Source organism: Squalius cephalus, assembly GCF_949319135.1.
Source record: "Squalius cephalus genome assembly, chromosome: 5".
NCBI classification, from domain to species: Eukaryota; Metazoa; Chordata; class Actinopteri; order Cypriniformes; family Leuciscidae; genus Squalius; species Squalius cephalus.
The window spans coordinates 48,298,618-48,312,528 of record NC_137126.1 but is presented as its reverse complement, the minus strand read 5'-3'; the positions used below and the strand labels follow the sequence as shown (position 1 = coordinate 48,312,528).

Below are 13,911 nucleotides of genomic sequence, written 5' to 3'. Positions count from 1 at the left end.
TAAAGTTAGAGCTTATTTAGAGATATCAGCCGGATGGTTTAGTGCAGGCACTAATGGATCCAAGGCTGTATCTGGTAAATTACCGCACTAATAATGCCCAGAATGGCACCAAACTTCTACAGTAGTACAAATAGGTTCTGTACTCATAAAACGAGGCATTGGAAAGTTTGTAAGTACATCAGGAGTTTATTTAAATAACACTTGCCTGACGGCTAATGCTACCGCTAACCCGGACGTCGAGGTCACTTCCATGTTTTGGGAAAAGCACGTAAAAGTCCTGCAGAAAGCGATGCATAAGGATGTAGTGTAACGACGCCCAGTTCCAGGAATGCACTAATATTTTATTGGTAGTACCAGTTTATAACAATTATTAGTCAACACTAAGTTGTTAACACTTCGGAAAGAATAATAATTCGTCGTTACACTACATCCTTATGACCTCGAGCCGGTCATGGTGCAAAGGACCCTACGTTGATTTTACTCCGAACCATCCCTTTAATGTCCTAATAGCTGTTATGCTTTGTCACATTGTTTTAGGATGCACTGTAAGTCACAGAAACGCTGATGCATTGAGAGCATGTTAACACACACATGACTGTGGCTGCATCCATAATCGCATATATAGTAGATGTGGCGAGCACGACGAGGTCGAGGGCCGTGGGAGGACGGCGCGAGGCCGGTGGCGCGATTGATAATGAGCGACACGTGCGCGACGCACCGGTCTCGCATCTCTCACGGAGGAGCGGAAGCATAAAGGAGGAGCGACGACAGTGAAGAGCGAGAGAGGACAGGCCTGATTTTTAGTTCATGTTTTGTTTCTGTTTGTGTCGCCAGCAGTCGTCCGTGAGGGGCTGCTGGCTTTTACTTTCATTTGTGTATTTGTGTATTTATTATTAAATATTGTTGAACGTTCGCCGGTTCCCGCCTCCTTCTTCCCATAACATCTGAACCCCGTTACAGTAGACAAAAAACAGTGTGTGACAAAAGAGGTATGAGTGACTCTGGAAGTGTCACATAATAATGACAACATGGCAGATGTAGTCCGGATTACATTCATACTACTCACATTAATACGGTTACACTTTATTTTAAGGTGTCATTGTTACAGTGTAATTATATATTTAAGTACTGAGTAATATTAATTAACTACATGTACTTACTATAGGGTTAGGGTTTGGTTGAGGGTTAGTTGCATGTAATTATGCATAATTTACTGTTATTACTATGGTAAGTACATGTAACATATGTAACAAGGACACTGTAAAATAAAGTGCTACTGAAAATACTTACTGAGCATTCGTGAAGTAATTACTCATTCAGAATAAGAGCCTGTTCACGAGAGAATGTAATTTGGGACGCAGCCTTTATTCTCTGTTTCTTCCTCTGTTGTTTTTGCAGCCGCAGCAAGCAGAGACATGCGTCACACACACACACACACACACACACACACACACACACACACACACACACACACACACACACACAGGACGTTTAGGATCTTAGAGGAGATTAAGTCACACCTTGCTATGAAAAAGACATTTCCCGTTTCAGTCTTTCTCCTCTCTCTCTCTCTCTCTCTCTCTCTCTCTCTCTCTCTCTCTCTCTCTCTCTCTCTCTCGGTCACGCTGGAGACCCGTCACTCGCGCTCTATCACAGTTTACCCAGTTTACCACTGTAAACCCATCAAGACTTTAAACGTTTAGTATTACCTGTAGTGGGAAGGTCTGCTTTGATCTAATATGATGTATAAATGTTTACATATATATATATACTATATGCATACTGTATGTATGTCATAGAATGATTTCTGAAGGATCATGTGACACTGAAGACTGGAGTAATGATGCTGAAAATTTAGCTTTGATCACAGGAATAAATTACACTTTACTATATATTCACACAGGAAACAGTTATTTTAGACTGTAATATTATATCACATTTTTACTGTATTTTTGATCAAATAAAAGCAGCCTTGGTGAGCAGAAGAGACTTCTTTTAAAAACATCATATATATGTTGGCGAGTGAAGTTATTAGAGTGTGTTTTATTCTCTGTGTGTGGCGAACTTCTGTCGTCTGAGGGATTCTATCCGAGGGTTTTGTTTCGGTGGTGTTGGACGCGCTCCCTTCACCCTACCACACACACACACACACACACACACTCACACTCACACACACACACTTACACTCACTCAATCACACACACTCACACAAACATACACTCACACACACACACTCACACACACACTCACACTCACACACACACACACACACACACACACACACACACACACACACACACACACACACACACACACACATACTGTATAGCCACATACACGCTGACACACACACACACACACAAGTTGTATTTTCATGTTTTGGTGGGACTTTCCATAGACATCATGACTTTTATACTGTAAAACTGTATATTCTCTCTCCTGACACTAACCCGACCCCTAAATCTGCCCATTACACACACACACACACACACACACGCACACACACACACACACACACACACACACTAACCCGACCCCTAAACCTTCCCATTACACACACGCACACACACACACACACACACACACACACACACACACTAACCTGACCCCTAAACCTACCCAGTACACACACACACACACACACACACACACACACTAACCTGACCCCTAAATCTGCCCATTACACACACACACACACACACACACTAACCTGACCCCTAAACCTACCCATTACAAACACACACACACACACACACACACACACACACACACACACACTAACCCGACCCCTAAACCTACCCATTACACACACACACACACACACGTACACGCGCACGCACACACACACACACACACACACACAGAAATCAGCTCTTTCTTTCTATGCCACCACATTAAACACACCGCTCTCGGCTGCTCCGCCTCTTCCTGCTTCATCCGGCCAATCAGCTGAAAGCATCCAGGTAGCACAGACTCACACACACACACACTTCACACACACGTTACACTCCGAGTGCAGCCGAACCCTCTCATTAACCCTGCAGATCAAACCTGTGGCCACTAAACTCACACTTAACAAGCTTCTCGAGATTTCTCACACACCACGTGTGACTCTTATTAAAACACTGAGCATTTCTGAGCACTTCATTTTACAGTGTCCTTGTTACATTTGTTACATGTACTTACCGTAGTAATAACAGTAAAGTAACATGCAATTAACCCTCAACCAAAGCCTAATCCTACCCTAACTCTATAGTAAATGTTATTAATTATTATTACTCAGTACTTAAATATATAATTACACTGTAACAATGAAACCTTAAAATAAAGTGTAACCATAAAATGCGGTTCTTAAGTGTTTCATAAGTGTTTTCAAATCGCTTTTCTGGAAATCTGTTTCAGTCTGACCGTGTGGTTTGACTCACGTAAAACCTAAACATGTCAGGCGTTGTTATAGGAAACATGCTCAAAGTCGCTTTAGAAACAAGGTTGTGTTGTTGCAAAGTGGTAGCCTGGAAATCCAGACTTAAATCTGAAAGATTAATGGTCTGGCATCGACTAATGTAACTCAGCCAGCTCGAGGGGCGGCACCAAGCATGCATTTGAAGATCTCACTGCACGCAATTGGATAACACTACGACCAATCACAACAAGTTATCGCTTAGCTACCAGCGGAGCTAACTGGTAGATTAGACTCTTGAAACAGCAAAAACGGTTTCTTCTTGCAAAGGAACGATTCGAGCGGCGTCTTCTGTTCCTCTTTTAGATAAAAAGCCAAGTCTAACTCGTTCACTGCAGCGGCCAAAAGCCGTTTCAAACAACTGGTGTTCATCCATAGCCATCTTGCAATGTTTACTAATGACTTCGACGTCACAGCGCTGTCGTCATCTCGCCTCTGGCCCGCCTATATCAGATAACCCGATGTGATTGGTGCAGCTCGGATACAAGGGCATATTTAATGAGCATCATTACTCGACGCCAGAGTAACTCGCTGAGCAAATTCAACTTGTGCTCTCGAGAGAACTCGACAATATAACACAATAGAAAATGACAATATAATGGAAGACAGTGGAGACCAGCGGAGACGACAGCACTTAAAGGGGTCATCGGATGCAAAATTCACTTTTATTTGGTGTTTGCATATAAATGTGTCTTTGCAGTGTGTGAACACAACCACCACACAATGAAAAAAATCCATTCACTGCTTTTTTTTTAATCCTCAAAAAGTCTAAACACTCTCAATAATCAAGCCGTTTGGATTTTCTGAGCAATATGATGCCATATTGCTCATGCTCTGCCCACGACCGCTGACGGACTGTCCCGTATTAGCATATTTCCCGTATTAGCAGTTGCTCATTATCATTTAAAGAGACATGCACCGAAACGGGTCGCTGTGAACTGAGCTGTTTTTGAGGTGGTAAAAAGGGTGTTGTTTTACACAACCATTGAAGAATTTTATCCAAAGTATGTTACAAACTTTACATGAAGACCCTAAAGAATCATACCAACTTGTGGAAAATGGGCATCCGATGACCCCTTTAAAGGGGAACATGGCAACTCTAGCCATTTCTTTGCTGATTTTCCCTTTTGTTGTCGCGTGTTTTCTCAACGAGCTCCCCCTACAGCTGTGGGCCGTATATTTCCCATAGCCAGTAAAAGAAATGGACACAGCGACCCCATAGACTTCAACGGATAAAAGTGAAGTCAATTAGAAGCTCTCACTTCCTGATGGCTGAGCGACTGAGCAGACTCAAACTGAGCTTGACGACGTAGATGTGACGTGAGCAACCCGTCTGTCTTCTAGTAGCTGTACCGAGAGAAATCTGAATCATTCCCTTCCGAAACTCACAGAGACGGAGAGTGTGAGTAGGAGCTGTCCATGAGCGAGGAGCAGGAGCAACTTTTGCTAAGTATTCTGATTAATTATTTTGTCATTTTGCCTCCACGTCCCCCGATCGCCCGCGAGCTTCTCCTCCTGTCCATACGGTAATCTCTCTACTGTGCGACAGAGAGTCGCGTGGTTATGACGCAATCGTTAGCCTATTTTTACAAAAACTGCTTCTATGGAGCCATGATGTAAGATACAAGGTAATGGAGCCTTTTATACATTTTTGTCGTTCTTTAGAAATAAATAATGGACAAATGGAGTCTTTAAACACCTCAGATGTAAAGTTATTCACTGTCAAAGTGACGCCAAAATGAATGGGAGTCAATGGATGGCTAACAGCAGGTGGGGGTCTGCTAATCAATGGCGGCGCCCGGGGAAGCTTCAGTTTTTTCTCAAACATTACCCTCTTGATATTTCACAACACTGTAGTAAAAATATCTCCTCCCCCTTTCTACCGCTGCTCATGTGCATTTGTTATTATCGGAGCCGGACAACTTTATCGTGTGGAGCTATGTCTACCGAGGTGGGTAATACATCGATCACAGTATCATATGGCATGTGTGTGTTTGTTGAATTGCCGTAAAGCAGTTCGTGTTTCTCGCTCGTTCTCACTTTTCACAAGACTTCCTATTTCCAACTTACCGGGACGTTAGTCCCCATGTTGCAAGGTTGGTTTTCCGCCGGGGAACACTGGGGGGAGCGGGGAAAGTCACCATTCTCACCAGAACAGGTTATTTAACCATCCAAATGATTTCTAAACGGATTTATTAAGTTGAAATAGTTGCCAAGTTCCCCTTTAATAAAGCCACACACTTCTGCTATGTTTCTGCCGCTGCCTCAGAAGACACAGTAGTCCAGTGCGACGGCTACATATTGTCATGCTGTAAATGAGACAAAACCTGTATTGTAAACCAGTCCGTGTTGTAGTTGCTGTCTTTGGCGTACTGTATGCCTATCAATGCAACACCATTGACAGAAACGAGACACTCAAAGCAGTTGCGATACACAGTGTGGACGGTTTCAGATTCCAATCGGATACACAAATAATCAGATTTTGACTGATAGTGTGAACATGGGCTGAATGTTTTATCTGAAGAAGCGCGTCTAATGACAGGCTTTCTCTCTCTGCATCCATCAGCCCTGTTATTAACACATATCTCAGTCTGCCCAGAGGATCAGCGTTTAGTTTCTCCACAGCACCTTTTTATCATTTATTTTCTCAGTCATACGGGACACTACATGACACTTGCAGCATCGGTTGCATTTTACTGGTCCACAATGTGCAGCTTTTCCCGGTTCAGTTTTATTACTGTAATACTTGGTTTGGAAATGCAGGAAATTAAGAAGGTTTTGTTGAACAAGATAACCCATGATGGGCTTGACATTTACTCTGGCTAGTGGTTTTCCAAAGTTACTCAGCATTTTCACTGGCCACAGTTTTGAAATCGATACAATGGTCAAAACTGCCATATAGATATTTTTAATGTCATCTCATGATTTAGCAGCAGGTTTATTAGGCTACTGTCACTTTAAGACCTGACACACGGATCCAATATACTGTTACACATGCGTTTTCTTTCTCAACTGTTTACTTTCACTTAAAACATAACTGTGTTTAAGTGAATACTTGCCAAGAATGGCATTTTGTCATTATTTTGTGTGTATTTGACTGTTTAAGCACAATAAGCAGCGAAAAAGATCTCAGTTTAGTTCTGAGAGACAGCTTTGTGTTCGTGCACTTTCAGTGTGAGTTCAAAATCTGCAGGAATGAGTCAAATTATGTACAATACACGCCGAAAATCAAGCCCTGTAACAGCAACAATATTCATATTATGATACAAGCATCCAGGTAACACACACACACATTACACTCCGAGTGCAGCCGAACCCTCTCATTAACCCTGCAGATCAAACCTGTGGCCACTAAACTCACACTTAACAAGCTTCTCGAGATTTCTCACACACCACGTGTGACTCTTATTAAAACACTGAGCATTTCTGAGCACTTTATTTTACAGTGTCCTTGTTACATATGTTACATGTACTTGCCGTAGTAATAACAGTAAAGTAACATGCAATTAACCCTCAACCAAAGCCTAATCCTACCCTAACTCTATAGTAAATGTTATTAATTATTACTCAGTACTTAAATATATAATTACACTGTAACAATGAAACCATAAAATAAAGTGTAACCATAAAATGCGGTTCTTAAGTGTTTCATAAGTGTTTTCCAATCGCTTTTCTAGAAATCTGTTTCAGTCTGACCGTGTGGTTTGACTCACGTAAAACCTAAACATGTTGGGCGTTCTGGAGATCTGACCCCTTCTGCTCACTTTGTGGATGGAAAATGCTTGTGTTTTAATGTCTTTATTTGTTACTGTCTTTATTTGTTAGTCTGCAGGCATTTTCACACTCGCATCTGTTTCTGAACCTGGTGCGTTTTCTCCCATTTTTTCATTTTGCCTGATCTAGATGGTCTCTTCCCGATTGAAACGAACTCTGGGGAGGTTTGGTTGAGGTGAGATAGAAATCCGACCCAACCAACCAAGCGCTATCATATAATACATAGTGGAAAATGTGTTATATAAGAAGCATCAGTGTCTGAGTCTATGAGTGAGCACTTATTGCAGTTAAAAAACCAAAGAGCGCCTCTTCATCTTAATGTTGTTCGATTGCTCTTCTGCTTTACAAGAATGCTGTCCTGATGAATGCGTGTGTCGCGACAGCTATAGATAAAAACTGGCGGAGTGAATCCATCTTGATGGATGATGCAGAGGAAACTGACCAATTAGAGGACAGTTTTACTCACATGTGACTTGCATAAACACATTCAGGTACGCTTTGAAATGTTGCCTTGTGAAACCAAGAGGAAAATGCAACATTGTAACAAATGAAGCCCCTGTTTCGAAACAATCTGAAAACTCCCTGAGAATGACTGAAATAACATGCCAATATCTAAAGTAGATTTATACATTTTCTGAAGTTAATGTGAGGGGTTTTTTTTTTGCTGCCATGATTTTTTTTACACTAGCCAAGATGTTGCAATGTCATTCTGAGTGTTTTCTAGGCAATATATGTACTGTCTTTTGTAAAAAGAGTCTCCTTCACTGTACATCTGTGGGGGTTTTCACATGTTTTCTGTTCCAGCAGGTGAAAATGGTGCGTCTGATCACAGTAAATAACAGTATGGTTTGAGAAATCATTAGATTAATTAGAGTTTGAGGTTTGTTCAAATCACTACACTGCAAAAAAATTATTTTCTTACTCAGTATTTCTTTTTGTTTTCCAGTGCATTCTTAAATCAAAGTTACTTTAGACATAAAGTCTTGTATTCTCAAATAAAATTATCAAAATTAAGTCAAAAATAAACTTGTTTTTCCTTCAAATTAAGTCGATTTTTCTGACCCCACTGACATTTTTTTTCTGCACATTTTAACTTTGATTGTATTTTCACTTTATTTTACTTCCCACGTAAATGAATCTTGTTTTAAAAAATGTTATATATACAGTATATATATATTTGTACTGGAAAACAAGTTAAAAATATTGAGGAAAAACATTGTTTTTTACAGTGTAACCTTAATAGTAATTCTTTACTTTACAAACTAATTAAACAAATTATTATTCATTATTTAAAAAAAATTTCTCTCTTTGTATTTTGTGTGTAAAGTGCCGTGAGGAGCTGCTTTAAATGCACTATATAAAATAAAGTTTATTATTATTATTATTAAACTCTTATAATTATACCAGCTCAGTCATTTGACCAACTCTCTGCTTGGATTGTGTGAAACACAACAAACTTTCCTGCAGTTGATACTGTAACCTTTGACCTTTGAACTCTGAGCAGTCGCGCAGGAAATGGACCGTTGGTGAGTTATTGGTCATTGTTTGAGGAGATTTCCCTCCTAACCTCACACGAAGCGCATCTGTCTTGATTTGACGCGTGGAAGGAAGAAGTAGTGTTTTTGTAGAGTATAAACTCTCTATAGTGGGAAAGGCGGATCTGAAGAAGCTTCTGCAAAATTCATCACAATCATGAGTGTGTTTTTCACTTAGTTAGATATTAGCTACGCATATTATTTTGAGCAAACTCACCTGAAGTATTGAATCATTGGTAACACTACAATTAGGTTAACATTAGTTGATGCATTAGCTAACATTAACCAACAATGAGCAATTACAGCATTTATTAACCTTTGTTAATGTTAGTTCAAATTGTTAATGGATACACATTTGGTATGTTTTAGGAAATGTGTAAATGTAGTTAACTAATGTTAACAAATGAAACCATATTGTAATCATTTGTTGCTGGAGAAAATCTCAAATTAAGTGTGTGTGTGTTTTGGTACAGAACATCCTCTCTAATGAAAAGTAACTGGAAGAGTTTTTCATGTGACAGTGTCGATCTCTGTTAACACTAGCAGTCTCTTATTGTGTCTCAGGGAATCAGGGAAGAAGTTGTTGAGAGTGAAGTCTTCCTCTTTGACACACATGCGGTGATGAATTGCATAAAGACGGGACTCAGTGTCTCCAAACGTGTGATGAGATTGCCCTCTGCTGGCTTCAGAACTAACTCTCTCTCTCTCTCTCTCTCTCTCTCTCTCTCTCTCTCTCTCTCTCTCTCTCTCTCTCTCTCTCTCTCTCTCTCTCTCTCTCTCTCTCTCTCTCTGTGTCTCTCAGGCTCGTCTGGCCATTCAGAGAGGAGCTCAGGCCGTCATCTTTGACATCAGTGAAGATCCAGCTGCTGCTGTGCAGGTGTGTGTGTGTGTGTGTGTGTGTGTGTGTGTGAGTGAGAGAGAGAGAGAGAGAGAGTGTGTGTGTGTGTGTGTGTGTGTGTGTGCGTGCGTGCGTGCGTGTGTGTGTGTGAGAGTGAGTGTCTATGAGTGTGAATGTGTGGGGGTGTGTGTGAGTGCGAGTGCGTGTGAGAAAGAGTGTGTGTGTGTGTGTGTGTGTGTGAGAGAGTGAGTGTCTTTGAGTGTGTCTGTGTGTGTGCGCGCGTGCATGTGAGAGTGTGTGTGTCTGTCTGTCTGTCTGTCTGTGTGTGTGTGTGTGTGTGTGTGTGTGCGCGTACGTGTGAGAGTGAGTGTGTGTGTGTGAGAGTGTGTCTGTCTGCCTGTCTGTCTGTCTGTCTGTGTGTGTGTGTGTCTGTGTGTCTGTGTGTGTGTGTTTGTGCGTGCGCGTGCGTCTGTCTGTCTGTCTGTGTGTGTGTGCGCGTGTGAGAGTGAGTGAGTGTCTGTGAGCGTGTGTGTGTGCGCATGTGTGTGTGAGTGTGTGTCTGTGTGTGTGTTTGTGCCTCTTACATAAAATGCATATAAATATCAGTCGTCACTCTATATCTGCCAATAATATCTTAGTAAGATGATTTTGAAATGCTTATCCATATGATCAAAGCTCTGTAGTTTTAAATCATATAATGCAATACAACGATTGAGAGATGAACAAATAAACCTTCCTCAAAACCCTGACCATCATATTTGAATCAGCAAAAGTTTCACAGCAAAAAATAAATAAATAATAATTAATAACAACATGGGATCTCATTTAAACTGTTTATTTTTCATCATTTTTATTTATTATATTTTTAGTATTTTTGGAATATAGTTGCTGATAAAAACAACTTCTTAAATCACAAGTTTTAACAATCACTCTTGTAACTACTCTTATGTCCTAATCTATACACTCCAGTTATTTGTCAGGGAGTTTGTCCTGAAGTGTGTGTTGCTGTGTGTTTCTCACACACAGTTGCGTGACTCCGGCTCGTTGCCTCGTCCAGTGCTGCTGGTAAAGGCGTCAGACGCATTTGAACTGATGAAACTCATCGATAAGAACGAAGAAGCCATGGTGTATATCGACATCATGATGGACGCTCCAAAATGGGTGAGTAAACATATGCACATTTATTAATCTTTTCATTTATAGGCTTTACTGTTTGTAAGCCTTCCTGCTGAAAATAAACCAGCATGGATGTCCATATCTTCCATGTTGACCAGTATACACTATAAAATGGATTTTTCGAAGTTGTAAATAAAACTATGATTATTGGAGGACATTTTAAAAGAAAATACTGTTTTTCTACTGCAAAATCTCATGTTTAAAGGGATGGTTCGGAGTAAAATCAACCTAGGGTCCTTTGCACCATGACCTCGAGCCAAACCCCCCCCCCCCCCCCCCAGAAGTCTTTTTTCCCCTTGGTTGAACATTATTAAAGTTAGAGCTTATTTAGAGACATCAGCCGGATGGTTTAGTGCAGGCGCTAATGGATCCAAGGCTGTATCTGGTAAATTACTGCACTAATAATGCCCAGAATGGCACCAAACTTCTACAGTTGTACAAATAGGTTCTGTACTTATAAAACGAGGCATTGGAAAGTTTGTACATCAGGAGTTTATTTAAATAACACTTGCCTGATGGCTAATGCTACCGCTAACCCGGACGTCGACGTCACTTCAGGGGTTTGAGAAAAGCACGTAAAAGTCCTGCAGAAAGCGATGCATAAGGATGTAGTGTAACGACAAATAATTAAAGCTGCATTCGGCAAGTCTGGCAGATTGAATCGACTTAGCCAAAATTTTGAATGTTTACAACTCTCATGCCCCTCCCCCACTACCAACGAGCACCCGCCCATCGTCAGTGCGTGTGTACCTGATTTTCTGTGAACGCGTCCGTCTCTTCAGCATCGATCAACACCATGGACTCGGAGGTAGGCTGCCCTGGCTAATCTATCCATAGATAGCAATAACCGAGGAATTGGAAGCTTGTTAGTAGATTTTCTCTCCGCCATCACGCTTCGTACAATCTTCAGGCGAACTTCAGGCGTGTCGTGTGCATGTGATATTGTAACGTGCGCGTCTGCGCGAGGGAGAGGGAATCTGACGCGTGTGCACGACCTGTGATTGACAGTCAGATCTCACACCCCCCTGCGCTGATTGGACCCGATGATCCGGGAGCGGTGGATTTTTGCAAAACAAATAACACGCTCCAGGTTAAGTTAGAAGCTCGGGTTTTTTTCTAAAACCACCTTATTTATGTTGTTCTGTCGGATTATAGTGTCGATTTCACTGAATTTGATCAAAAAAATGTTGCCGACGGCAGCTTTAACTAATAATTGTTATAAACTGGTACTACCAACAAAATATTAGCTTTGGCTCGAGGTCATGGTGCAAAGGACCCTAGACTGATTTTACTCCGAACCATCCCTTTAATGTGTTGCATGCAGATTCTTTGTAATTATTTGTGAATGTTTAAGCGAACATCATTTCAAAGTAAATCTTACACCAATTTTGCTACATCAAAATCCTTGTTAGTCCTGGAACAACATTCCCATTAAACAACCAGATTTTAGGAAAAGTTTAGAGCTAGGATAAGAGCTGGGACTTAAACAACATCATACTATAATTTTCCTCTGTTTTATGGATAATCAGTAGTTAGGATTAGAAATATGGTTAGCACTATTGATTTAACAATGTTGATCCAGGATAATGTCCAGGATAATGTCCCTCTTCTGGGTCAAAATGGACCCAAATGCATTAAGGACGTTTTTTGGGGTAAAAGCCCAGCAAGAAATTTTGCGTTTAAAAGACGTCTAATAGACATCCAAACACAGTCCATATGTCTAGGCTAAAACAAGGCAACATTTGGGCTGTCAGTGAAAATGTAATAAACGTCTAAAAAACATCGCCTAAGAATAGACCAGTCATCATTTAGATAACATGTCAAAGAAATGAAACCAAACACCTTGTAATCACTGTTTGCTTTGCTTACATGATTGAATATCGTACATCTCGCAAGTTGTCTTGGCAAAAATGACATGTAACCATATTCAAGGTTATTTTGCTAGAAGTATGTTACTCATAGCGGGTCTATAGTTAACGGAGATGGGGGAATGATGGCTATAACTTACTGGGAGATTCATGAAACATTCTGGCCGTTAATGGGGTTAAAATGCATTAGTTGTTGGTTTGAGGACGCACTCAAGCATCACTCTTTGTGTGTTGTGCTCGCAGCCTCACTATGACGTTGGGATCCTGTTGACCGTGGCTCTGGCGGTGCTGGCCATCATCATGATCTTTGCTCTACGCTTCCGCTGCAGGTCCAACAGAACCTGGGTAAGAAAACACAACACACTTCACACCCACGCGCTCTACGCTCACGTTCAGGTTTGATGGTGGATTGTAAAATGTCCATTGCAAACAAATTATGTTTTTGTTCTGGCTTCCTGTACATAACATTCTTAATTCAGGATGAATTTACTTGAGAAGCATAATTACATCAGATTTTTCATCTTTATCGATTTATCAAAATTAAATTAGTTTGAAAATTATCTGTCAGTGGGGTCAGAAATATAAACTTGTTTCCCTTTCTTTTGAGCAAAAACTCACTAACTTCCTGCTCAGCTACTGTTCGGACGCTCTTGCTTACTGCTCCGCGCTTTGCTCTATCGCTTTTACATTTTATCTCCTATATTTTATATTTTATTTCCTTTTATCATCTAATTTTAACTTCAGCAAACAGCACAGTGCTCAGACAACAAAGTTTGGATTACTACAAAAACGCAGAATTCTTTTACCCGACCAGCTTACATTCCGGGAAAGGAAAACACAACTGCCTACATTCATACGGATAAGAGAGAAAATGCCTCTTCAGGTTCAAGAATCTACTTGCTGCACTAACTGCCACAGACTTTTACAAAGGATTGCAGTTCTCGAAACAAAGTTACTTACGGGACCACCAAACCAGACGGAGCACACAACAGAGCTTCGTCATGGACACCCTCAGCATACCGGTGAGTCCCATGAAACTAGTGCTCCTCGACAGGTAGAGAAACAAGCCGATCGACTTACTAATCGATGGCACAAACAGGGAGCGAGACCCAAAGGCACTCGAGACATCAGATTGTCACGAGCATCACATATTGCCGCAGTAGCATCCTCTACCCCAGATACAGCTCTGACAAGGATTGCAAACACTGGTCTCCTACCACCGCCTATACATCTTGAGAACAGATTTGAAGTACTAATGAA

General features: G+C 41.0%; 1 protein-coding gene across 2 annotated transcripts in view; it reads left to right on the top strand.

Annotated features, from left to right (window-relative positions):
* rnf43 (ring finger protein 43) overlaps positions 1 to 13,911 on the top strand; it is a 155,617-nt gene that overhangs the window by 126,350 nt on the left and 15,356 nt on the right. For both annotated transcript variants that reach the window (XM_079871846.1, XM_079871847.1), the window contains 3 exons: positions 9,572 to 9,646; positions 10,634 to 10,768; positions 12,895 to 12,996. In XM_079871846.1, coding sequence (XP_079727972.1) covers positions 9,572 to 9,646; positions 10,634 to 10,768; positions 12,895 to 12,996 — 312 coding nt within the window. The remainder of the gene's footprint in view (positions 1 to 9,571; positions 9,647 to 10,633; positions 10,769 to 12,894; positions 12,997 to 13,911) is intronic.